The 27,683-nt window shown below is 42.9% G+C and overlaps 1 protein-coding gene across 3 annotated transcripts in view; it reads right to left on the reverse strand.

Annotated features, from left to right (window-relative positions):
- Positions 1-2,230: 2,230 nt before the first annotated feature.
- BRAP (BRCA1 associated protein) overlaps positions 2,231-27,683 on the reverse strand; it is a 30,840-nt gene continuing 5,387 nt past the window's right edge. For 2 of the 3 annotated variants that reach the window (XM_047696640.1, XM_047696642.1), the window contains exons 5-12: positions 22,656-22,769; positions 20,836-20,984; positions 15,856-15,931; positions 15,038-15,176; positions 14,544-14,653; positions 12,299-12,388; positions 7,287-7,390; positions 4,127-4,638 (exon numbers count right to left, since the gene is read on the reverse strand). In XM_047696640.1, coding sequence (XP_047552596.1) covers positions 4,275-4,638; positions 7,287-7,390; positions 12,299-12,388; positions 14,544-14,653; positions 15,038-15,176; positions 15,856-15,931; positions 20,836-20,984; positions 22,656-22,769 — 1,146 coding nt within the window. In that variant the 3' untranslated portion in view covers positions 4,127-4,274. Of the gene's footprint in view, positions 4,639-7,286; positions 7,391-12,298; positions 12,389-14,543; positions 14,654-15,037; positions 15,177-15,855; positions 15,932-20,835; positions 20,985-22,655; positions 22,770-27,683 lie in introns of all 3 variants that reach the window. The other variant, XM_047696641.1, reaches the window with a different exon arrangement.

The raw sequence follows: 27,683 nt of genomic DNA on the forward strand, positions 1-27,683 counted from the left end.
AGAACCAAATGCAGAGCCCCCTTCACACTCGCCTAAGCTTTCAGAACGACAGTAAGAGACTGTTCCATGTGCATGAAAAGTATACTAGCTAAAATGATGCTGAGATAGTTTTGGCTTCTGGGAGTGCAGCTTTCAAAATGAATGTCTAACAAAATCTAATATTGTTAAGTGTCTGAGCATTCTGGGGAGGGCAGGAATCCCATGGAGACAGGGAAAAAAAGGGTTACCAGTAAGTGGTAAATGGTTACCATTACCTTTAAAAGATGAAAAGAAGGCATAAAGGAGTGGATTACTACATTAACCAGGATAAAGAAGCCACAAGCCCTCCCCATACCCCTCCTTCAAAAGAGGGTAAAAAATAAAAGTTTTATATAACTTCCCTGAGGTCTCCTAATGCACCAATGCCAAATGTTTGTTTGCTCCAGGCTGAGGGCAGTGCAGGGTGGAAATGAACTTCACGCGGCACAGGATGAGACACTTGGCTTTGGCTTTGGGGCAAAACAGGGTGGGGAGGTTCCTGAAGGGAAAGGCTTTTCTCCCTAGTACTGCTTTACTCTTGCCTGCCATTTAAAAATTTTTAACTTTTTTTTTTTTTAAAGATTCCATTTATTTATTTGACAGAGAGAGACACACAGAGAGAGAGAGGGAACAGGAGCAGGGGGAGTGAGAGAGAGAGAAGCTGGCTTCCTGCTGAGCAGTGAGCCCGACATAGGGCTAGATCCCAGGACCCCAGGATCACAACCTGAGCTCTTGAAGGCAGACGCCTAAATGACTGACCTACCCAGGTGCCCCTAAAATTTTTTTAACTTTTAAAAGTTACATCTGGGGGCGCCTGGGTGGCTCAGTAGGTGGAGTGTCTGGCTCCTGGTTTTGGCTCAGGTCATGATCTCAGGGTCCTTGGATCCAGCCCCAGTCAGGCTCTGTGCTCAGTGCAGAGTCTGCTTGAGGATTCTCTCCTTGCCCCACTCCTCCTCCCCCACCGTCCCCACCCACCCCCACACGCATGCTCTCTCTCAAATCTTTAAAAAAAGAGAAAAAAAGCTACATCTGTTGGTGTAGACACTATGCAGATATTCTCGGACTCCTACTTCAAGAACCTTCACAGGCAAGAATGAAAAGGGCTGGCCAAAGGCAGAAGCCTGTCAGAGAACACTTGGTATCTTCCTAAACTCGCTTAAGGTGACAGACAGCCAGGTCTTTGAGCAGTGTAGACAAGGCCCGGCACCACGAAGGAGCAGGAGCTGGGTCGTGAGAGACTCCTGAAAAATCTTCCTTCTGCAAATTAACGCAGCAGAATTCACTGCGGCAGTTAATTCAGCTTTATCCTGGAGAAGACGAAATCACTTTCCTCAAATATGAGAGCGACTTTCCTTTTTTAGATAAGCGCATTGACTTCATCACGTGAGGCCGTCTGCCACCAGCCCAAGCAACGTGGCAGAGCGCACAGCAGCCAAAATCTCAAGGGTAGTATTTGTAACTTGTGTATCCCGACTGTACCAGGAGAGGGGTTTCCAAGGGATGACAGAAGGTTGTTCATTTGTGATTTGCCAAGCGCTCCACGCTACTGGCTGGCTGGTTCGTTTCCTAGCCCTCTTGCTGAGGACAAGCTCCCTGGGCAAGCATGGAGCTGGGAGTTGCTCTGGGGCTTTGCCTTACCCCGTGTATCCTAACCAGACACTCCTGGGGCAGTTTCAAAAAACAGAGCGGTCTCAGTTTGCAGTAGAGCCTGGGAAAAAGTCTCCAGTGTGGGACGCCTGGGTGGCTCAGTTGGTTGGACGACTGCCTTCGGCTCAGGTCATGATCCTGGAGTCCCGAGATCGAGTCCCGCATCGGGCTCCCAGCTCCACGGGGAGTCTGCTTCTCTCTCTGACCTTCTCCTCGCTCATGCTCTCTCTCACTGTCTCTCTCTCAAAGAAATAAATAAAATCTTAAAAAAAAAAAGTCTCCAGTGTGTATATTGCTTTCCCGTTTGCCAAAGAGTTGGGTGCTGGGTCTCAGCGTATCCCGAGCCTCCAAGTTCAGATAATTCTCCTTATTCTACTTTTTATGAGTTTGGGAAGTTGGAGCAAAGGGGTGGAGAGATGAATGATCTAGCTGCTCACTCTAGTGCTGAGGCCATGATTTTTAATGCTTCTTTTAAATCCAGGTCACTGATACCTTCTTAGGTTATGTAGATAGAAGCTCCCAAGAAAATGTCAATCAGAGAGACACAAATTTCACACAGGGCAGAATCATTTCAAAGTTTGGTTATTTTAATGGAATTTCATTGTTCAAAGTAGAATGGATATATTAAGTGGTTCATTTCCATCCTGAAGAAAACACGAACAGTTTCTTATTGTAATTTTGTCAAATTCACACATGACTCTTTGACCTTTATCAAAGACATTTTCTTAATGTATCTTGAGAAGATTCTTTATTCTGGAAAAAAATTTTTAAACGTTCAAGTAGTTTGGAAACATTTGCCTATTTGCTCATTCCTCTGGGCACAGCCTTTCAGGCCACTTAGCTCACCTGTACCAAAGATCTCTGTTTTTCTAGCTGGTGGTAGGGCTGCATGACGGAGGTAATCATGGGAAAATAAGGAGCGAGCAAGCTTTGTCAACTACTACTAATTCTCTTAATTAGTATGCTACAATCCACCCCAGCTTCTGCAAGGTCAGACATGCAAGACAAGTGCCTGGCCAAAGAAGCAGGATTCTAACTAGTGTAAAAATAGATTGTAAATAAAATAGAATCTCTATAGGAAAGAGAATTAGGTTATGCTTTACATTCCCGCTCTTGCTTTAAGATCTCTGTATATGTAAGTCCAAGGGGGACTTGGGAGAGTGGGTCTACCCTAAGTAAAAACTGAGAATGTCTGAGGTACATTCATTTTGCAAAGTTACAGGTGAGGTGTTTTGGGAAATGCTATAGCACATCCCACAAAAATGGATGGTGATTAACAATACAGTTTGTGTGCTAACAAGTAACATGTAAGACATTTAGGCCAAAGGGGATGAGGCCCAACCATAGGCTAAAAAACAATGAAAATGTGACCATCTGAAAACTCTGGCTAATTCTGAAGCAGAAAACAAACCCCATCATTTAACAGTATGTCTTGTTAACCTATCTAGCTACCTCTCTTGGAAGCTTCAATTCCAACACAGGTCTTACTTTAAGTTCGCTCAATCGCTGTATATTATGAATTACTTGACGTTGAGGTTTCTAGAGAAAGTACACAGCCCCTCTGTTGGCTCACAACAAGCACTGTATGACTGCTTTAAAGGGGCTCTGTTAAAATGCCAATCTTCGGATTTAGAAACAGCCTTTGGTTGTATCTTGAAAGCATCACTGAAAATCTGCCCAAGGTCCATCCAGCCGCAACCTGAACATGCAGCCCGATCTTTTGTAAACATTCAGAAAACACTGATCCCAGCAAAATACACAATCAGCTAGTCAGAGGCCTCACTCCGCATTTTCACACGGATGATAAATCTGCTTGCTGATTCTTGCTGGATGCTAGGAAATCCACTCTCAGAGTTGGGTCTTAGAGCAACCCTTCAGCCTCCTCCTTACATGAGGTTCACAATGTGGTGTGGAGTCATCAAAAACAAAACCTAGAAGCGCCACCATTTTTCCTACCCGGCTCTGCCTGGCCTGCGTGGGATGTTTGTTTTTCCTGGCTAGCCCTGGAGCAAGAGGTGGCCGCTGGTGACAGGCTAGTGACTAACAGTTTACAGGCCCGGCCTCTTCTCATGGGACCTTCAACCAATTCTTCAATTCCCAGATGCAGGGAGGGATGACAATGACAGGCGACTAACGCTAGGGAATTTGCGTAAATCCTCAGTGGCCAGTGCAAACCTCTCTTTAAAGCAGCTGCTAATGACCTCAGGTAACGTGACCTTTGGGTTCCCCAGGGGAAAAAAAAATCGTCATCTTGAACCAGACCCCAGAAGTGAATGTCAAATACACCAACTCAATAAATACAATGGAAAAATGCGCAGCAGAGCTGGGGCTTCTATCAAGTAGGAAGGCAAAATGGCCATGAGAGTGCCTGAGGCTAGTGAACTATCATGGTGGGCAAGGGCAGCCAGCTCTGAAGCCCCGGGCCATCTCGCTAGCTCCGCCGGCCGCTGGGCTGCAGTCCCTGCAGCACACGCCCGCAAAGAAAAGACCCAAACAACGGCGGCTCCGTCCTCACTTGTACTTGCTCAAGGTCTACCCTCACACTGGAGCCCCAGCGCACCCCCGCCGCGCCAGGGAAAACAGTCTCAGGGACGTCTGTTTCCCAGAGGTCACTTGCCCCTCTTGCTGCGGCCTTTCCTGGAGGGCAGCTTCCCACTGCCCCCTGAAGACGGGGGGCTGGAGGCTGAGGCCATGGCGATGTTGATCTGTCCCTCCTGGATTTCCTGCCGGGTCTCGGCAGGCAGGTGGTTGATCTTCTGCTGTGCCTCCAGGTAGAACATGACGTCCCGCAGCTGCTCCTGGATCTCCGTGATCTGCAGATCCTTCTGGTCGCAGGTCTCCTTCAACACCCTCTCCTCCTCCTTCAGTTTGTTCTGCAGGAGGACCTGGTTGGCTCGCAAACACTTGTTCATTTCCTGCTCCTCTTTGAGCTCTGTGGTAAGTTTGGCCACTTTCGTGTTTAGTTGGGTGCACCTTTTGCAAGACAAAGGAAGACAAAAAGCATGGTTTTCATTTGCTGACACGGTCCCCTTTCTGCACTGGGATTGAACAGAGGCGCTGTGATCTCAGAATCCATTGAGGGACTGGACTCCTCCCTCCTGTGGTGGAAGGGGACTGGTTTGCTGCCACTGCAACAGCTTTACAAAGCAAGGATTTTGCTCGAGTTAACAGCGTGGCTTCGGGACAATTTTTCTAAGCATCGGATATTTTTCAATTGCAGAAACGATTCTGTGATTCATGATTAAACTCCTACAGCTTCTCTGTTTTGCAGTCTGTGGTTAAATAGGTGTCTTAGAGATAACAGCTACGATAAAGAAGTTATGAGGAAAAGTGACATTCTCCCAGAGTCAAGTGCTCTGACCTCACTGCACATGCTGAAGGAGAGTTTTCAAGGATAGGAGCGCCCTATTCTGGATGCTCAATCTTACTCATAAGTAAAAAATTACAAATTAAAATACCACCTGGGATACCATTTTTATGTATCAGAATACCAGAGAGCTCAGATGTGGGGAAAGAGGGACTTGCACGCATTGGCACTGGAGCATGAACTGCTACAAACTCTTTGGAAGTCACCTTGGCAATACCCATAAAAATAAAAATTTCACCGTGCCCTCTGCCACACCTATTCCAGGAATTTATCCTACAGAACATATCCCACAGCACATATTTCAGACCACACTGAAAGAAACATGGAGAAAAATGCTCACTGCAACAGAGTTTACAGTAGTCTATGACTTGAGACAACATCCATAAATAGGGAACGGGTTAAAATTATTATGGGACCTCCAGACAATGGAATACTGTGCCGCCTTTATGAAGATCAAGATAGCTCTAGATGTACCAATATGAAAAAAAAAAATCTCTAAAATGGAGCATTTTACCAAATAGAATACTTAATATTATTAAGAGAAAAGATTGTATATATGAGATGTTTATACAGGTACAGCGAAAGATTTGGAAGAGGCAATAGTTCACTGGTACCACTAATTAATAATGGTAACCTTTAGATAGACAGCATGATCTACAGGGTGGAAAAAACCTTCCAGTTTTAATTCTTTCATATAGTTTGTTAGGGAGCTGAAAGTATAGGACAATATATATATATATATTTTAAAGATTTTATTTATTTATTTGACAGACAGAGATCACAAGTAGGCAGAGAGACAGGCAGAGAGAGAAGAGGAGGAAGCAGGCTCCCTGCTGAGCAGAGAGCCCGATGTGGGGTTCGAGCCCAGGACCCTGGGATCATGACCCGAGCCGAAAGCAGAGGCTTTAACCCACCGAGCCACCCGGGCGCCCCAGTATAGGACAATATTTTATTTTCTCTTAATGCCGTAGTGTTTTTACAGAAGTTTATAAAAAAAAACCACACACACACAAAAAGCTTTTGAGCGCCTGCCTGCTGGCTCAAGAGCACATAACTCTCGATCTCAGGGTTGTTAAGTTTGAGCCCCCATGTTGGGTGCAGAGACTGCTTACAAAGAAAATGTTTAAAAGAAGCAAAACAATTTTGGTGAAGAGTATTGTGGCTGATGAAAAAGTTTTGAAACAGATAATGGCAACAGGAGCTGGATGTCGTGAATGCCATTCAATGTTACTGACAAATTTTGTGTTATATAGATTTTGCCACAATACCAAAAAAAAAAAACAAAAACAAAAACAAAAAACCCCTATTACAATAATCCTTACTTTTGAATAGGGGGAAAACAGGTAAAGGGGAAATGGGAACTTTTTGCACAATCTTGGTAGCCTCCGTAAAGCTGAATTTCTTCCAGAATAAAGGTTTATTTAAAACAAAAACAAGGGACGCCTGGGTGGCTCAGTTGGTTAAGCAGCTGCCTTCGGCTCAGGTCATGATCCCAGCATCCTGGAATCGAGTCCCACATCGGGCTCCTTGCTTGGCGGGGAGCCTGCTTCTCCCTCTGCCTCTGCCTGCCATTCTGTCTGCCTGTGCTCGCTCTCTCTCCCTCTCTCTCTCTCTCTGATAAATAAATAAAATCTTAAAAAAAATAAATAAAATAAAACAAAATAAAAAACAACTTTTAAAGCTATATCCTCCTTAAATTGACTTTTTATCCATTTGTCTGGAGGTAAAAAAAAACCCATATTTGTGAGTATACTTAAGCTATAAAGATAATTTCAATCAGCAGCAACTATCTTCCCATACAATAATAGTAGAGTATGTTCTCGCCACACTGTTCTTGAGCTTTTCACACCATAGTCAACAAATTTGGCTTTTAATTCCTGTCTAATCCCAGAGTACACACCACCTCCGGCTTAGACAGTCGCTCTCCTAAGTGCCAGTTCTCAGTCACATGGCTCAGAGAAGCTGCAGCTCTGAGCACAAGGCTGTTGCTTTCTAGTGGCAAAAATGAAAGATATCTGCACATACAAGAAGCACAGACATCAGCCGAGAGCACTGCATTCCACACAGCATCCACCTGGCGTGAAACGCTGTCATTTTTAATAAACGCAAAGTCACAGTAAGTTTGCCTCATATATAGGGAGACCCCTGAAAACCTAGTTGACAGACACACTTGGAAAGTGTTAATGAAGGAGATTACCTGTTTATGAGCCTGTTACAATGAAAAAGCTAATTAAAAGAGGCCAATTACACCTACTTTCTTTCCACAGACTGCTTTTCTTTTAGGAGATCATTTAGTCTATGCTCCAGATTATCACATTTCTCAATTGTTTCTTTAAATTTGGTCTTCATGTTGTTAATCTGGAAGAGCAAACAGAGGTCAGTTTCACTTCACAGAGGCATAGCGGCTGGTCTCTGGGGCTAACTTCACCACTGTTTCTTTAATTACCTGTCTATAATTTTGACAAACTGAACTAAGAAAAGGTGAGACAATCATTTGAAAGAGCTCCTGTAATGGAATAACCATTTTGAGAAATCCTTTTTCCCCCTTACTGTTTATCTCTACCAGGATGATCGGGAGCAGCTGAATGTCAAGCGAAAGACTCAAAAGTAGACTTGGGCAGTCAAGCAGGAGATGGTCTGTCAGAGGCCAGACCACAGCATCCTCTTCTTTTTTTTTTTTTTAATTTTATTTATTTATTTGAGAGAGAGAGACAGAGTGAGAGAGCATGAGAGGGGAGGTCAGAGGGAGAAGGAGACTCCCCATGGAGCTGGGAGCCTGATGTGGGACTCGATCCCAGGACTCCGGGATCATGACCTGAGCTGAAGGCAGTCGCTTAACCAACTGAGCCACCCTGGCACCCCCAGAGCATCCTCCTCTTAACTCGTCATTTTTTTTTTCCTCCTGAGATCACATTCCAAAAATTACTATTCAAATAGTCTAACAAACTAATCTAATCCAAGAAAATGGTGATAACTGATTTTATTTTTATTTATTTATTTATTTTTAAAGATTTTATTTATTTATTTGACAGACAGAGATCACAAGTAGGCAGAGAGAGAGAGGAGGAAGCAGGCTCCCCGCAGAGCAGAGAGCCCGATGTGGGGCTCGATCCCAGGACCCTGGGATCATGACCTGAGCCAAAGGCAGAGGCTTTAATGTACTGAGCCACCCAGGCACCCCGTGATAACTGATTTTAACTGTTCAGGCTCCCCTCTTCCCAAACTCCTTACTAATTTTCTCAGGTACACAAAGTGACATGGAACACAAGCGGTTCTTATTTTGAGTTAATCTGCAAGTGCAATATAGAGAGAACGAATTCATGCTACATTGTCTTAGAAACTGAAGAGAGGGCACCTGGGTGGCTCAGTGGGTTAAGCCTCTACGTTTGGCTCAGGTCATGATCTCGGGGTCCTGGGATCGGGGCCCGCATTGGGCTCTCTGCTCAGCAGGGAGCCTGCTTCCCCCCGCCCCGCCCCGCTCTGCCTGCCTCTCTGCCTACTTGTGATCTCTCTCCCTGTCAACTAAATAAATAAAATCTTAAAAAGAAAAAAAAAAAAAAGAAAAACTGAAGAGAATTTAAAAATTCTGGTGTATTCTGTGTTGGAAACCAAGAGACTTTTGAAGTACTAGCTAAGGAGACGCTGGATTCACTTGGGTGTGACGATCTACACAACTGAGAAATGCCTCAGCTCTACTGATGTACAGACGGACACAGGGCGAAGATTAGATGGGAAGGAGAAGTAGCAAGGGCTGCGTGGATCATGAGGCAGTAATAACAGGAACTGAAAGGGTCTGAGAATTTAAATCCTATGGCCCACATACCAGCCAGGTGTTTTGTAAGCAGTATCCCTTTATATTTTGCAAGAAGCTAGAGACTTCGATGCGGCAGCCTTTTACAGAAACAGGCTTATAGAATGGTGAGGCAATCTGCCCAAGGTCACCCAACCAGAGCATGGTGGGTCCAGGACTGGGACACCAAGCCTGAATCTAGAGCCAAGCTCTAGACCTCCCTGTACTACACTGGAGGTCACAGCTGTACAGCAAAGGAAAAACGACCCCTGGGCAGAGGCAAACTCTCAGCAATTGTCCATCAGGTTAGAAAAAGGGCCTCTGCTTTTAATACTTACTTTTAAAAACTTGCCACATGGTCGGTCTGACAGATTTCTAACAGCACTGTTGTTGGTTTTTTTTTATAAGAAAATAACTGTAGAAATTAACTTTATAGCCAACTTCTGTTAAGTTGGAAGAACAAAGCAAGATTCCTCTGTCATGAAAACAAAAATAGCTTAAAAACTGCTCTAATTTGGGGTGCCTGGGTGGCTCAGTCAGTTGGGCATCTGCCTTGAGCTCAGGTCATAATACCATACTCCTGGGATCAAGCCCCATGCTGGGGTCCCTGCTCAGCGGGGAGCACGCCTCTCCCTCTGCCCCTCCCAACTTGTGCTCGCTCACTCTCTCTCTCTCTCACTGTCAAATAAATAAGTAAATTCTTTAAAAAAATTTTTTTTAAAAATTGCTCTAATTCTAATTTGGTATTAATTTCCTCCCCAATATTGTTTTAAAATAAAAGACCATTAGATCCTTTGTACATCTCCTAAACTGACTCCTGTTAGGGAAATTGAAGAGGACAAAAATGACTATCAAAAGGAACCAAACTGTGTTTTGCTAACTGGAGATACTTAGGCCAAATGCACTTGAATCAAGATGAAAACCAAGTAACCCCAAAAAGCTCTCTAAAATTGCTATAGACAAAAGTTACAATGGTTTAAATCAGTGCTTTTTAAAACCCTTCTGACCATGAGCCCGCAGTAAGACATACTCAGTATACACACAACCGACACCAAGAACTTCACAAAACGGTATTAAATATGATAATGTGCTCTAATATTTTATATCCACCTTACCTGTTTAATAAAAATGCCAGCTATCAAACTCATTTCACAATCTGCAGCTGGAAAAATACTGATTTACATGGAGCTCCAGGTCCAATGAGAAAAGACAGATCTTTAGGGAATTCACTGTCCTGTCTGCCTGCTCTGCGTTCTTCCTACATGGCCCCATTAAAACAAGAACCTTCGAGTGGACATGAGCTTCTAGAACAGACTCTCACACGCTATAGTAATCGTACTCCCTGAAGGATGCTGGCAGTAGGGGCAGAACAGCACTGTTAACAAGCCCGCAATGAGGCCCATGAACGAGAATCTCCACCAGTGAAACCCGCGGTCTGCTACCGTATCTCTCTGCACACGCTCTCCTGCTGGAGGTGCCAGTGGACAGAGGACTAGTCAAAAGGAGGACAGTGGCAGAACAAAAAAACCTGCACCATCCATTAACTTACGGATAAGCGACATTTGTTACTAGAAAACAAAACATCCTTTTCAAGCCCTTCCAGCTTTTATGAAGGGCTGCCCTTGCCTCCATCTTACCCCCACATAAAAAAAAAAAACCCCACAAGTTTCAGCGTTTAGCTTTCCTGCCCCTTGACTTGCTTTTCATGGGCATTTGTTAGGGAATGCAGTTAATCCCAAGGAATCTGAAAAGGTGGAGAGGACCCTAAGCTTAGCTCTCAAGGGTCTGCGTGAAGCACTTCAAGGTATATCCCCTGTGCACAAACCCATTACTCAGGCTGTGCAGAGTTGGCCAATGTTAGTCCCTGGGACTTCATAACTCGACACCAAGTGGCAGTAACCGTGCTCTGCTTCCTGAGCACTGTTGGAGGCATGTCTCTCCCATATGTGCTCCAATCAAGGCCTATTCAGAACTAGTCCATCAGGTGACCCTGAGTGCCTCTGGAAAGGCACTTTCGTCACTTGGAAGGTTCTTGTAGGAACTATATCAAGAACTTATAACTAAAGATCATGTCAAAGCTGGTGTTAAGCCTTAATTTTAGAAGGCTGATTTCTCCTCATTTGTAGGCATATCCAGAAACTGGGGCCAAAGGACCTGGCCTATGTGTAAGCCTGGCCCTGCCTGCCTAATTCCAGGGTAATCCTAGCCACCACATAGGTGAGACCTAAACCTGGCTCTGCAGCCCCTATCTGAAGGTCTAGTTAGTGCTAGGGATGCACAAAATGACCGAAATCATCATTAAAAAAATTTAAAAGCCTGTATGGACACTGTTCTTAGAACCTGAGGAAGGTTCTTGGAGTCCCCTGAGGAGCTCACTAGTTTTCAAACTCCCTTCTTTGGAGCTGGCAGGGTTCCTTGTACGTGCTGGAGGCAACGGGGAAAAAGCAAGTGGAGTTCTGTGCCCTCCGTCTGGGTTTCCACCAAAATCATACCACTTTTCTCTTTCACCTGTTGGAGCAGAGAACTGGCAATTTCTATAAAGGATTTTGTTAACATCTAAAAACCTCTGCCCTAGATAAACAAGGAACCATGGGAACCACAGAAGCTCTAGCACCTCTGTCTTCCTTTCTTCTCTGCGATTTCGAAGAGCTCGGCACCATCGTACTGCCACAGAAGCCCACACGCAGCTCCTCAAAGCAGCTGCTCCCGAGCTGACAAGCCAACTGGCAGACTCAAATTACAAGCCCTCGTGTACATACTTCTGCCTTTTTTTTTTTTAATGGAATTGCACAAGGCACTAGAAAACCTGACAGAAGTTAAATCTTTCCCCACTCAAAAATACCAAAATACTCAGGTTTTTAAGCCCAAGTTTTCCTTTTTTAGGATATATAACAGGTATTTCGTTTCTTCCTCACCTCATATTTAATGTAACATCGAGCTCAGCGTACAATTCTAATCCATTCGTCTTGATTTACTGATCCTAGGTAAGAATACATGTTGGCTTCCCTCCCCTTCTTAAATAATGTTCAGCTGGCTGCATTTGCAACAGCATATTTTCGTCTCTTCCTTTTCCTCTTTTTGACTAATTTCTTTCTTATTGTGGTCTAGAATTTCTTGTTGCCTAAAACTGCCTTTAGGGGCTAAGTCTGTAATATAATGATGATTCATGTTTTCAACCACTTCTCTCGGAATTCTGATCTAAAGTTAGATTACTGGGGTGAGATAACTGATTCCAAATTCTTCCTTTCTTTCTTTTCTCTGTGCACTACATCCTCCCCTCCCCCGTGCCCCAGCTTTACTGAGATATAACTAACGTATAACAAAGGTTTCTTTTCAGAAGCCAAACAATTCTCTATCTCTGTATCAGAGTAAGGAAGATTCCAGCATTCCTCTTTTCTTGTGCCCTGCCTTCTCCCACCCCAACATCAGATAGCCTTGCCATGTGGCACGTCAGCAGCACCAAAGCAGAAACTTACTTCCTCTGCTGTGTCCTTCTCTATCCGAACTATCTTGTTTTCCCAGTAGATTCGCTGAGATTCCAGCTGGCTTGTTAGTAAATACGAATACTAGAAACAGAGAATAGACACCAAAACATAAATCACTAAGTTTCTTCAATTCAGTTAAAGCTCAACATTTAATCACCTAAGGAAGAGTAGGTGTAACCATCAGAATGTGTATTACATCTTGGTTACACTTTACTCAACAAACCCGGGAATATAGAGATGTCAATTACACTCCTGTCCTGGGGCTTACCATCTAGTCTGGACAAGTAAGCAGAGAAATGCATGTTAACAAATACGTTTCTATTCAGGCTAACTTAAAGAACCACAGGTTTTTAAATCAAAGTATAAGTGAAATCTGCTCACCCCCCTCTAGGAAGCTGTCCCTATCCCACCCAGCCTTGGGTTAAGCAGTCCTCTCAGTTCCCTTAGTATGGTGCCTATCATTAACAGCACTTAACCACCAGGTCTCCCTGACAAGACTATCAACTTGTTCAAAGTGAAGGTTCTACCCTTATTTCTGTAGTCCCAGTGCCTGGCACATGCTGGACGTCAAGAAACGTTTGCTATCTGACTGCATGAATGGATGAACAGTGCAGTGTAATAGCAGAGAAAGGATAGATGGCTTGACAGTAGGCTCTGGCAGGGCTTCAGAGAAAAGGGGAGATTTGGGAGGGCTTTCGACAGACAGGACGAGGTAAAGACAGAGATCTGATTCCAGAGAACTACTGGCCCCATGTGTGAGCTGTAGACATTCAGGAACTCTTCAAGATGAAGCAGTCACATCAATGAGGCAAGGGTGCAAGGTATGGACAGATGGAGCAGATGGAGCAGATGGAGCCTTATGGAAGGCTCTGGGGTATTACACGGAGAAATGTGGGCCAGGGAGTGGCAACATCACATCTGCATTTCAGAAAGACCACTCTAAAGACTAAAAGAGATCTGAATGTGTTTGTGAGCTAGAGAAGGGAATGAAGATGTAAGATAAAGGCCAGATGGGGCAACGTGTGTGTGTCCCTGGAGTGGGCAGTGGGGGCTGATCAATGCTGCACTCCCAGCACCAGGAAGAGCGGCTGACAGAGAGCAGCCCTCGATAAACATTTGCTGAATTATTATACTTAAGTGTTAATGTGGAAGGGTTGCTATTCTAAAAACTTAATGTAAAAGGTTTAAATTTTTTTCTCATCAGTACAATTAATAGTAAAACATCATTTAGGTCATTCTACTGAATCTATTAGACCACAGAAATCTGGAAATGAGCAAGTTTTCAAATATCCATTTCCTCCCAAAGTTGTTTGTTTGTTTTTAAGATTTTATTTATTTATTTGAGAGCGAGCGAGTGCGGGAGAGCGTGTGCGTGCACACACACATAAACAGGGGGAGGAGTGAAGAGGAAGGGGGCAAGCAGACTCCATGCTGAGCGCAGAGCCTGACCTGGGGCTCAATCTCACTCAACCAGACTGCCTTCGGCTCAGGTCATGAACCTGGGGTCCTGAGATGGAGCCCTGCATTGGGCTCCCTGCTCAGTGGGGCGCCCGCTTCTCCCTCTCCGCCGTTCCCCCTGCTTATGCTCGCATGCTCTCTCTGTCAAATAAGTTTTTAAAAATCTTAAAACAAAAACAAAAAACAAGACTCCTGTTAAACCTCTCTTTCATTAATGTAAACTTACAGTACAATTTTACAGTAGATGGGATTTATTGCTTCAGTGAAAACTAAGACTGTGCTACTTTTGTTGTTTGACTAGATGCATACCCCCAAATGGCTTTATGTAAGCATCAAATCCATAAAATACATACTTTGAGTTTATATGTGTCTAATCCATACAATGTCTAAGATATACACAAAAGCTTCCTGGGTATGGAAGGAAGCTACTGGGGTTTCCTCATTCTGAACTGCTCAGTTTCCAACTGCTACTGGGATGCCATTGGGCAGATTCTCAACTTCCAGTTTACTGCAGGTAGAGGACTACCTTAATATTGAGCTGGAGACAGTGAGGAAAATCACATTCAAAATAATAAGGCGTGGTGAGACTTAGACTTTCAAAGAAGAAAATCAGACAGAATAAAAATATTTTAATAATCCTTCTGAGCAATGATGTGACTTTTAAAAAAGTTGACATACAGAGGAAATGCCAAAATTGAAAGCCCAAGTCACTTTTTAAGTTAGGACAGTAAAAAGAAGTAAAAAAAGGTACTTAGTAATTACTAATAAAGTATCTTACCTCTAACTGTAAGGCATCTATTTTCTCTTCCTGGCAAGTATCACCCTCACATTCATACTGTACGATTTTTCCATCTGTTTTACTTGCAACCAGTCTATGGACATAGTTATCTAAAGAAAAGAATGAACGCATCAATCAAGGCTGGTATGGCTTCTTTCTTCACAATGAAAAGAGTCTGCATACACTCTGAACTTTGACAAATTTTTGTTTTTATGTGTTCTAAATTAAATGCCTTGTGATACTTCTGTACAAGTGGGCTAAATCATTTGAATTTAAGCAGGAGTGAGAGAGCAAGTATGGCAGCGTTAGTTAACTCCCTTTATAATGTGCAATTCAGGCCATTCGCAGGAAATAGTGCCCTATGGGGCACCATGAGAATTTGAGTTTGCCACAGCTGTCAGGAAGATTTCAAGCTGGAAGAGAAAGCGGAGAGGTTCTGAGGGAGAGATGTTCATGCAGAACGATTCTGAATTAGGAAATGAGACAGTGTTCACCTCCGGCATAGTCCCAGACTCGATGGTTGGTGAGCTGCATGGCATATGTGTGCTGCGTTTCCTCAAAGTGCTTATAAGCATGTCGACTCACATACCGTCCACATCCTATGTGGCCACATATTAAACAAATCCACAGGTTCTGTCAGAGAAGGTAAGACCTTCATTAGTTATAAAAAAAAAACACATGACTTGGCTCACTCAGAGTGGGAAGGGGCCTGACAGAGAATGAAGCTGAGTTGTTTCTACAGGAGTTTTGAATACACATTTTTATTTGTTTATTTTAAAGATTTTTATTTACTTGACACAGAGAGAGACAACGAGAGAGGCAACACAAGCAGGGGGAGTGGGAAAGAGAGAAGCAGACCTCTCGCAGAGTGGGCAGCCTGATGTGGGGCTCGATCCTGGACCCATGGGATCATGGGATCACGACCTGAGCGGAAGCCAGACACCTAACGACTGAACCTCCCAGGCGCCCCTAAATCTATGTTTAAAACCCAAAAAGCAAGGATGCTTTTACAGGCCAATCATTTTCTCCTTCTGGGTTTTAAGGAACTCTAAGTAAACAGCAAGACAAATATTCACAGTTTATCAGCAAAAGTCTAGTCCTCTTCAAAAAACAAAGAATAAAAAGCAGAGAGTATTTTGCTTAGGAATATAAAATAATTTATTTATACATCTTGCCTGACCCTGGACAAAAAGAAAAAAAAAAAAAAAAAAAAAAAGACTCAGCCTGAAAAAGAATTGAAAAGAATTGAAGCAAACCCCAGACCATGAAAGCCGTGCTCACTGTTCTTTCCCAGCAGTCGGCCAGTACTTACTTCCTGCACACCACACTCGAAACACTTATTCTCTTCCACTGGCTCTGGTGTTTGGCAGTACCGGCACACAGGACACCTAGCCAGGACACCAAACGAGAATGGTACAGACGGAATACAAGAGACGGCTGTTACAGAATCAAAAGTCAAAAACTGCATTTGAAATCTTCGGTCTCTTACATACTACATGTTTATCATAACTAATGGTATCACTCGAAGAACGCTTGCAAGTTACTCTCCAAAGAAATGAAAAAAATACAAAATCTTGAGAAAGGAAGAATGAAAGGAAGGAGTCTTGATCTGCTTCATGCCTTCTTCCATTTTTCTGTCTAAAGCTTAATCAAAGAACTAAATGTGTACAGGTTAGAATTAGGGACTTTAGATAAGTTAATTTTATGTCCGGGTATCTGTAAGGTATTTTTATTTCAAACGATCTACCTTATTTCCCAAAGATCTAAATCACTCAAAAGGTACTCTGTCTTCTCTAGGTTGCTCCCAAGAGTTAAAACTAAAATCTGTAATAAATTTCACCGAAAAAGTAAGTGAATACTGGAACACACATGGCATGTTAGCATACAATAAATATGTGGAAGAGGATAGCAGTGCCAAGTGCTCAAGTTTCAATTTACAAGAAGTCAATTAAAATAGCACTGAAGGCAAACTCACAGAAACAGAGAGCAGAAAGGTAGACGGATACCAGGGTCTGGGGGGAGGCAGCAACTGGGAGATGTTGGTCAAAGGTTACAAGGTTTCAATTATGCAAGACTGAATCAATTCTGGAGAACTACTGTTCCTCAGTGTGACTACAGCTGACAATATTATATTGTTTTTGAAATTTGCTAAGAAGATAGACTTTGGGTATTCTTACCACACACACACATACACACAAAAAATAGGAAAACGGTAAAGGTGTGAGGTAAGATATGTTTATTAGCTTGGTTATGAACACTTCATAAAGTATATGTATACTGAGTCATCAGGTTGTACATTTTATTTATTTTTAAAGATTTTATTTATTTATTTGAAAGAATGAGCAGGGGGAGCAGCAGGCAGAGGGAGAAACAGACTTCCCGCTGAGCAGGGAGCCCGACACAGGGCTTGATTCCAGGACCCCAGGATCATGACCTGAACCGAAGGCAGATGCCTAACTGAGTGAGCCACCCAGGCGCTCCAGGTTGTACATTTTAAATATACAGTTTTTTTAAGATTTTATTTTTAAGTAATCTCTAACCTCAACATGGGGCTCAAACTCATGACCCCAAGATCAAGAGTCACACATTCTACAGGATGAACCAGCCAGGCACCCCTAAATACATATAATTTTTTGGTGATCAATTATAATTCAGTAAAGCTGGGGGGAAAAAAATCCATTAATAGGGTGCCTGGGTGGCTCAGTGGTTAAGCCACTGCCTTTGGCTCAGGTAATGATCCTGGAGTCCCTGGATCAAGTCCCACATCAGGCTCCCAGCACTGTGGGGAGTTTGCTTCTCCCTCTGGCCTTCTTCCCTCTCATGCTCTCTCTCTCTCTCTCTCGAATAAAATAAATAACATCTTCAAAAAAATTCCATTAATGCCTTTCTATTATACTCAAGACAAGTAACACTAAGTACCAGTCATGAATATTTCTGTCAGATGGGCAAAAATGATAGAAAGCAGGTTATAATTGAAGCTAATTATGAACTAGCGCTAAGAAGAAAGAATACTTAAGATATAACTAGTATTCATTTGTTACCCAACTGAGTAAACAAAACCAAGTAAAGACAATTAGCAGGAAGAACATGAGGTTCTTATCACGTATAACAAGGCTTGATCTATAATTCCTAAGAGAAAGCTAAATGCTAAATGATCTAGTCTCTACGTTTAGTATCAAAAGAGAAGCCTGATATGCACCCAGACGTGATGTTAACAGCAGCATTATCAACAATAGCCAAATTATGGAAGCAGTGTCCATTAACAGATAAACGGATAAAAAAAGATGGGACATATACATGCCATGGAATATTACTCAGTCATCAAAAAGAATGAACTCTTGCCATTTGCAACAATGTGGATGGAGCCAGTGAGTACAATGCTAAGCAAAATTGGTCAGTCAGAGAAAGACAAATACCGTATGATTTCACTCATATGTGAAATTTAAGAAAACAACAAGCAAAGGGAAGAGAGAGGGAGAGACAAACAAGAGACAGACTCCTAACCACAGAGAACAACACACTGATGGTAACAGAGGGGAAGGGGGGAGGGGAGACGGGTAGACTAGGTGACAGGATGAAGGAGGGCGCTTGTGATGAGCACAGGGTGATGTATGGAAGTGTTGAATCACTATACTGCACACCTGAAACTAAGGTAACATAGTATGTTAACTGGAATTTAAATAAAAACTTCAAAAAGAGAGAAGCTGGAAGACAAATGTGAAGAAACAATGAAATGGCAGCTGTAATGAGCAGCGAGCTGTCTTGTCAAAGGTCCAGACTAGCTCTGTGTCATTCCTTTGGTCTGTGTGGCAGCTGTGGTAGTGGTTGGATAAAAAACAAAACACAAATTCTGAAATCTTATTTCCTATATTATGTCAGAATGATCTTTCTAAAATATAAGTATGATCCTGAGAGAAAAAAAGGGAAAAAACTACAAAAATCACCTTATCTGTACTATACATGTAGTATTCTGTAACATACCATCTCATTGATTAAAAGGTCATTAACAGTTTACTAAATGCTTCCTTCTCCTTAAAAATAACTTTTGAGTTGTCATCTTATTTTCCTGAGGAGATATTTGGGGAAAACTTCCCAGAATGTCCTTCTCTGACATCGCCATGTGTTCAAAAACTACTCTTCAAGACTGCATACCAATGCTGCGTCCTCCATGTAGCCCTTCTTGAATAGCCCCAGTGGGAAAGCCATCTCTATTTTTTTTTTTTTAAAGATTTTATTTATTTATTTGACAGAGAGAAATCACAAGTAGGCAGAGAGGCAGGCAGAGAGAGAGGAGGAAGCAGGCTCCCCGCTGAGCAGAAAGCCCGATGCGGGGCTCGAACCCATGACCTGGGATCATGACCTGAGCCGAAGGCAGCGGCTTAACCCACTGAGCCACCCAGGCGCCCCAGCCATCTCTATTTTCCTCTGATTTCTACCTTGAATTGTATGCACTTATGTCAGCTCCCTTAGCTGACTGAACTTCCCCGAGGAGGATCTATGTTTGTTCTCTCCCGTCAGTGGCCAGCAGTATACAATACATGTACTGAGGCTCAAAACATATTTGCTGAAGGAACTGTGTAATTTTGAGGCTAGCTGCCAGGTCTATCTATCCAGAGGGTTAAAGTCTAGTCCCGGTCTGGTCTTCTCTGCAAAATGCTTTCAACATGCTGCTTTTTCATTTCTGGATCTGTTACCTCCTCTCTAAAACGAGGAGGCTGGACAATATGGTTCCTGAGCAAACTTCTAAGCTTTAAACTTTAAAATGCTATGCTTCTGGGGCAGTTAACGTGCACTGAGAGTAAAACTGGAGTGGCAGGGGACAAAGAAGTGTCCAAAACTTAAATGGTGTTGCAGACGGACACAAAATACAGATGAACACTTTGTGGAATGCACACATCTTAGTGTGGCGTTATTCAAGGCGAATTTAAACCTGGACAATTCTTTGAAGAGGCCCCACAAGAAACCCCAGAGGGAGCTTTAGAATTAGGGTAAGATTCATGTCAAGCTTAACAGGCTAGAGAAAACCCTGGGTTTGTTTATCTGCTTAAGAGTATTTTCTGAGCTCCTACTATGTGCCAGGTTTCCTGCCAAGGGTGAGGGCACAGCAGTGAGCAAGCCAGACAAGGTTGCTGCTCTGTGAAAGCTGCCATTCTTTTTTTTTTTTAAAGATTTTATTTATTTACTTGACAGACAGAGATCACAAGCAGGCAGAGAGGCAAGCAGAGAGGAAGGGAAGCAGGCCCCCTGCTGAGCAGAGAGCCCAATGTGGGGCTCGATCCCAGGACCCTGAGACCATGACCCGAGCCGAAGGCAGAGGCTTAACCCACTGAGCCACCCAGGCGCCCCAAAAGCTGCCATTCTTTTGGTCACGTCAGGGTAGAAAAGAGATTCTTGTGGATGTTCGCCTTTCTCATTTCTGGGCCTTGACATGTGATCTTCCCCTTCCCTTGCACACCGCGCCCTCACACTGCCTTCTCTCAGGTGCCCCCCTTTCCCTGGCTAACGCCTCTTCAGCCTCCTGGAGACTGCACGTCTCAGGCGGCCCTGGCTATCTCAGGGCCCTAGTTCTCTAGTCATAATGCTGCACGCTGTTCCTTCGTAAAAGTTACGGCCACGACTGCGTGTTTATTTGATTCTGTAGTGGGAGACCTAGGCCAGCAGCTGATTTACTTTTCTAGCCAAGCCCTACAGCACCGTTTATAAAAGGAACAACTCTTGATTTAAAAGAACAAAAACCAAGGTATAGCTTACACCTCAGTTCTTTGCCTGCGCCATGCCACCCTACAAATAAGGCCTCTCCTACAGAGGGAAACAGGGCGTATGGGTGGCGTATGGGTGCTTCAGACTTAGTGACTGCTATTACTGGCCACTGTGCCACCACCAACATACAAATCTGAAATGCTAGACTACCACAGCCTGAATGGTAAGAAAACCAAAGTAAACAGTCAACATCAGGTGATAAAGGAGATTTTAGACCTAGACTTCACTGAGGTAGAAGAGCCTCAAAGGTTCTTGGAAGTAAACAATTCATGCTGCTTTTGGAAATCCCACACAGATTCTGAATCAACATACTAAGGAGGAGGTGTTGTAAGAATGCTGACTGCTTACCACATGAACTGAGGCAAGTGAAGAAAAATGGAAGGCCCTTCCAGGTGACCTCTTCACTGCTGTGGTGCTCACACGTATAAAGTCAAGCACTTGGAATGGTTCACTTTTGGTGGTGGCTATTTTTAATTCTGGGAAAGGGGAATAATGGGCTTTGAGAGGGTGGGGGACTAGCTCCTACACTCACGTGGTGTCGTCCCAGCGCTGCAGGCACTGGCTGTGGAAGCTGTGGTTACATAACGTGGTGAGGATGCCGTTCACGGACTCGTCCATGCGCTCCAGACATACCGTGCACTTGGGGAGCTCGGTCAGGTCCATCACAGGGAGGCTGGCACCCTACAGGGAAACACCTCACATAAGCCTCACTCTTCATCCGTGGTTCTAATATATATGTTTTTAACACTAGTTTTCCTGCTGCTTTTTGACTCCTGGCAGGATGTTGCTAACACTTTTGCTCTGTGCAAATAACTTACATTGGTAAGATTTTCATCACAACAAATACTGATTGAGCACCTATCTTCCCGGCGCCGTGCAAGGCACTGGGGACAGGGTGGCCAATAAGCCAACAAAGATCCCTGCCCTCACGGAGCTGATACTCTGGAGGGGAGACCACCACCAAAAACTTAAAAGAGAATCTAAAGTGTTACCAGACTCCTGGCCCTACTTCTAAGGCTCTGTAACTAGAACAGAACACACATGAATAAAAGCAATGATTCTTCCACAGAGTAAGTTAAAACTTAACACTTTCTACAAAGTGATAATAGTATCAACAACACTAATTTATTCATTTATTTAATACATACTTATTGAGTCCTTACTATGTGTGCCAAACACTGTTCTAGCTGTAGCACAATGGTGAGCAAAATGGACACGCTCAGTCCCAACCAACCAAGTCAGGCCTTGTCCTCAAAGAGCTTAAAATCTGCTACAGAGAGACAAAAGTCAAATTTTTTAAATTACCAGTGGTCATAATCATAATGCTATAATTACAAGTACCAGTGGTCATAAGTGCTATGAAAGAAGTTTAGGAAGCTATAGCAGGGTGTGAAATAGGGGACATAATGGTCTGTAGGCAACCCCTGCTCCCTCCCAAGACAGTGACTGACGTGAGCCCGCCACCTGAAAATGAGCAGGAATCACTGAACCAAAGATGGGGAGGTATGCACAGAAGGACATGCTGAAAAAAAATCACATTTCTCTATGGTCCCTGAAGAGTAGCTTTTCACAGGAACTCTCTCAAGAAGCCACGTTCATTTAGAGGGAAAAATATCTCTAAAACTGGCACAAAGGAAGCCTGATTATATCATCTGTCAATTTTTATTTTACCTAATCTAATGACAGAACAATCAAACCAAAACTTATTTCCAACAAGCCGATTTCAAAGTAAAAACACTTTCAGGTCTACCTTAAAAGAAAGAAAATCTTAAAAATATAACAGAGCTGAACCTACTACTTACTTTATAAAATGATTTAAGTGAACACATTTTGTAGGAAAAGGTTCCACAGATGGTGGCCAACCAGAACAATTATAGATTGTTATCCAAACAGAATTAAAAATTAGCACAGGGACTAAGGGTTGATAGTTAAAGTAAAAATGCTTCTTTTAGGATCCAGACCATCTGAATACATGAACACTCAATTTTGATAACACAGATAATTTTTTTTAACATTTTGGGATACTTTTTAAAAATTGAGATAAAATTCATTTAATATAAAATCTGCCATGTTTAAGTGTTTGATTCAGCAGGTTTTAGTATAGTCACAAGGTTGTGCAACCCTCACCACTAATCCCAGAATATCCTTCTCATCCCCAAAAGATATCGTACTCAGTGCAGTCACTCCTCATCTCTCTTCCCCTGGCCCTGGCAACCACTCACCTGCCTTCTGTCTCTATGAACTGGCATACTCTGGACACTTCCACAGGTACCCTAACATTCAACCTATGACATTCACATATGTGTGTGTGCTACATACACACACAAAAACACAAGAAAGATGTACACTTACATCTTCAGATTTCAGTACTTCAGCCCTTTCCACATACACCAGCTGGCAAACATCATCTTCTATTGAGTTGAACTGGCGGCCATTGCACGCCATATAAAAACTATCTGCATCAGCCTAGGTATACCAATGGAGAAAAGGAAAAAGTTAAAAGAAACATCCTGCAAATGTGCTTTTTATTCAAGATGCGTAGCTTCAATTATTCTCTTCAACAGCGTTTAAAATGTATACTTAGTGGAGAGAAAGCAACCACCAAAAGCACCGTCTAAGGAAGCAGGTTCATTAGGTGAGTCAAACTCTGCGAGTCAATATCCTGCGTTTCTACAATGTTTCCTGATCCACCGCAGTCTCGCTTAAACCAGCAAAAGCTGCTGAAGTACAATAAGCTGACAGCCAATTCGACTTTAATACTCAACCAGCAATGGCCATCATTTCCCTTGATATCAGTATTTTTTTTCCTCGAATCAGCACTTTCTCAGCAGCTGAAAACAAACACTTGTTTTTGCAAAGCTTAGAACTCAATCATAATGGACGACTGTTAGGAAAGATTTCTTTTTTAAAAACATCAGGATCTATGTTAGAGAGAATAAAGGACCAGAGGGACTGGTATGGAGTGAAAAGCCAACTCCTTTTCTTCAATAAACCAAATAATAATAATAATACATCACAGATAAGGAGGTTTTAAACAACCTAGTGCATAATATCAAAAGCAAAACGCTTGGCCAAGAGCAAGAGGTCCAAGATGAACCAGCCTTTAAAATACTTGGAGTGGAAAACAGGGGAAACAGGCCCCCGTAGATAAAGCTCTAAGGGCATCTGTGCATCTGCGAATACAAGCACAAGTAAACCCAACCTTCTAGAATAGCCTCAGTAGAAAGGAACAAAGACATGATTCCAGTTTTTAAACTCAGCAATTTCTGCGAGGCAGCTGGGAGGCCAAGGTTTGTCTAGATTTCAGTCCCACATGGACATTAACCCAAACATAAGAAGTCGTGTGCTTTGGCCCTACCAACGCAGACGAGCTGCCTGCGGGGAAGAAGGGTGTTCGGCCAAAGGAAATGCCACACTGTCAACCTCTAGGAAGAGTTTCACCTCTGCACCATGCAAAAATAGTCTTGCCTGTCTACCCTCAGGGGATTCTGAACCTTACAGCAAAAGCTTGTGAGCTTTTCTGTAGCTTTTAATTTTACTTCAATGATGTAATTCAAGTGTGGATTCTTGATTTATTTATATTTTCTTAATATGACCAGATGAGCTAAGCAGCTGAGGAAAGATAATCAATTCTGGACACAGTTTTGTTTTGTTTTGGAGGGTGGGGGCGGGGAGCCTCCCTTTCAGGAAACAACCGGTCTTGGCTACAGTGGATTTTAGCTTCAAAATGTGAGGAGTGCAGTTAATAAATCTCTTTAATATTAAGATGAGGCAACCTAAATCGGCTTCCCCCATTCTCCAAGAGCAACGTCTTTTTCTTGAAATGCTTTGGAGGAGTAAGCAGCACGGTGAGCAAGTGGGTTTGCGTACCGAGGGAAGTGACTACCCAGAAATAAGGCCACCAGGAGCTGGCTACCCCTGTGCCAGTGAGAACAGGCAGACCCCTCCCCAGACCTCCAGCTCTGTAAATGCTTGCTAAGCAAGCACACTTCCTTGGAGGAAGGGACAAAGTCTGTGATACTGAGCAGATGTCAAAATCTACTCACTCCCAGATAAATGGTTCTTTTCTTGGGGGAGTTGTTTATCTATGACAAAGAAATGTATTTTTTGAACACATGGATCTCTTTGTTTAAAATCTCAGTATTGGAAATGTAGCTTGTCTGAATATTTACTGGGCACCCAGCATCTGCCAGGCACTGTGCTACGTGCTGGGACCAGAGGAGAGAACAAAATACGCATGGTTCCTACTTCAACCCACCACTGAAATGCACAAAACAAAAGCCTGAAGCTAACTGCAAAAAACACAGAAGAAACAGCTCTTTTATTTAAAATGCTTGCATTGTACAGAGCCCAACATTTTAAGAAACCCTGCTTTTGGTTTTGTTTTTGGTTGTGGTTTTTTTTTCCCCCGAGTCTTTTGTTCTAATTGTCCTCTTCACAGGATAAACTCAGAAAAAGAAAAATCCATTATGATCCGTGTTCCTTTACTGTCACAGTGATCGACTACAGTGTTAAGACCATGTTTTTACTTCTCAAAAGAGAGGTCTGCTGGGCTGTCTTAAGCACGCGAGTGAAAGTGAGTGTGCACACTCTACTGACAGGTTCTCTTTTTTTGTCCCCAAGAACTACAAAACTGAACCCCTTCCTGCCTTCCTGTGTCCTGATGAATTATAAATCCCTTACCCAAAGACTAAGTTTCCCAAGCATCACAGTACAACTGTGTAAGCGTATCACATTAGAACACTACAGCATAAAGCTGAGGTCAACAGAAATTCCAGAGCTTTTAAGAGATACAGAGAAGGATTACTTTCAATAAAAATTCTCTAGTGAAAAAAAGAAAGGAAAAAGAATATAGTCAACTGCCTAGGCTATGGAGTCAGGCTGCGTGGGTCTGAAATTTAACTCAGACGCTTATTAGCTATGTGGCTTTGGTCAAGTGACTTATCCATGCTTGTTTCCTCAACTATAAAAATGAAAGTAACAACACCTACCTCATGGCATTGCTGGGAGGACTCAAGGAGCCAATGCATGAAAAGCACTTAATAGGCCTAGCATCTAATAAGTGCTCAACAGCTGGTCCCTATTTGAGGCCATTTTTTTCATTAGGGCCCAGTATTTAACAACTTAAAGTCTTATACTAGGAGGGTATTTTTAGACCTTAGAAAATAGCTGATAGGATAAGCTCAGACCCTGAGATGCAGCATTAGCAATAAATAAGACAACTCACGTAGGTCAAGGGTTCTATCCCCATGGGGAAGAGCTAGTACAATGTTTCATAGTCTCTAACATCCGTAAGCTTGTACAACATGTACTTGGTCAAAAGACAGAGGTGAAGAGACTGCAGAAATATCCATTAACAGTAACAGAAAATTCCCACAGCATTACCTGCACACTACAAAGGGTGGTCCTTGCTACAGTTTGTGGGTTTAGCAGACTTTAGACTATTTAAAAAGTCTAATATGCTTTTAAACATTTTTCCCTTTTTTTTTTTTTTTAAACTCTTATTTATTTGTCATAGAGAGAGCACAAGCAGGCAGAGTGGCAGGCAGAGGCAGAGAGAGAAGCAGGCTCCCTGCTGGACAAGGAGCCCAATGCGGAACTTGATCCCAGGACTCTGGGATCATGACCTGAGCCGAAGGCAGCGGTTTAACTGACTGAGCCACCCAGGCATCCCCTCAATCTTTTTTTTTTTTAATTAAAGTTCAATTAGCAAACTTATAATACATCATTAGTTTTTGATGTAACATTCAATGATTCATTATCCCCGATCTGTTTCAATGACTTTTCCTGTGTCATTTGCTGACTGTCCTTACCTGTCAAGTAGAAGCTATAACTAAAATATTGGCATTACGCAATCTCTTGCCAAGTGATTATCTCCCCCTCCCCACACTTTTATCCACTCCTAGTGGAAGAAGAGTATGCTCTAGGATTAAAAGTGAGGGTTCAAATCCCAGCTCAGTCACTGAGGGCAAATCACTAACCTCTCCACAGTTTCCTCATTTGTAAAACAAGGATAATAACAGTACTTATTTACTTCAAAGGGATGTAGTGAGGACTACGTGAGATAATGCACATTAAGCACTTAGCAGAGAGTGGTATAGCACAAGCAGTAAGACTGCAAATTATCATCATTATCCTTGTTATTACATGTGCTACCAGATTTAAAAGGTACCACTTGCCCACTGTTTGCAAAGCTCCTCAATGACCTTGGAAGGTCTCTTGACAGTCAGTGAACATAGCTGTTGAAGTGCTTTTCCATTCTCACTGTCAACTTGTGAAGTCTAAGTCTGTGTGCAGGAAAGTTCAAACCTATTTTAAACGTCTCACCTCAATAGGGGGGTATTTCGTAAAGGTTAAAGATACCAATTGTGTACCGTCTCATACATGGAGCGCTACACGAAGGTTCTCTTTCTGTGGCCTGTGGAATAGGCATAAACGTAATCCAGTTCTCGCTTCTCTTAATTTCCTCCCCATGGCCAATGAATGACTACTATTGCGGTCAACTCTGGAATTCTGCAAGGAGGAAGAAGATGACAAATGGACCTCGTGTCACGGACTCCCTTTCACCCACAAATCTTGGTAACCGGTCAGAGGCAGTGGCAAACGATCTAAAGGCAGACCAACTCTTCGCCAATCTGCAAGCAAGAACTGTTTATCTGGGCCAAATTCAGGAAGGCTGTTACCAAGGAGGTAAGAAAGAAGTAACTTTTGACAAAGGTGGCATTTCAAAACCTAATGAATGAACAAACAAAACAGGTCATTAAAACAACAACAACAACAACAACAACAAACCAAAACCTACAGATAGGATGGCTCTTTAACAACCGGAGTAACAGCTAAAGCTTACCTCACTCTTATATTCATACAGAAATACATGTACTATTAAGAATGAATACGTAAAACCAAGAGACTGTCTTCCTAACATCTTTAGAACTGATGCACACGGAAAATGTTGCTTAATGTGAAGAGTGAAATGAAGCGAATGTCAAAATCTTCTTACATCAAAAATATCTATAATAACGTGCAAGTACTTTTCAAAACTGAAAATATTACCATCCTTTCATTGTGTCTGCGTCTCTGTTGCAGTGATTTCCAATCAGAACTCTTAAAGCATCTTTAATACTTCAAGGAATGTCCCCAAATCCCTCATCACCGAAATTAAAAGTATAAAACAGATTTTATTTTCTAAAATGTGCCAGAGAATATCTTTTTAAAAAGAGAATGAAAGAAGCAGGGGCGGGGCGCCTGGGTGGCTCAGTGGGTTAAGCCTCTGCCTTCTGCTCAGGTCATGATCTCGGGGTCCTGGGATCGAGCCCCGCATCGGGCTCTCTGCTCAGCAGGGAGCCTGCTTCCCTTCCTCTCTGCCTGCCTCTCTGCCTA

The sequence above is a fragment of the Lutra lutra genome, chromosome 12 (genome assembly GCF_902655055.1).
Source record: "Lutra lutra chromosome 12, mLutLut1.2, whole genome shotgun sequence".
NCBI lineage: Eukaryota > Metazoa > Chordata > Mammalia > Carnivora > Mustelidae > Lutra > Lutra lutra.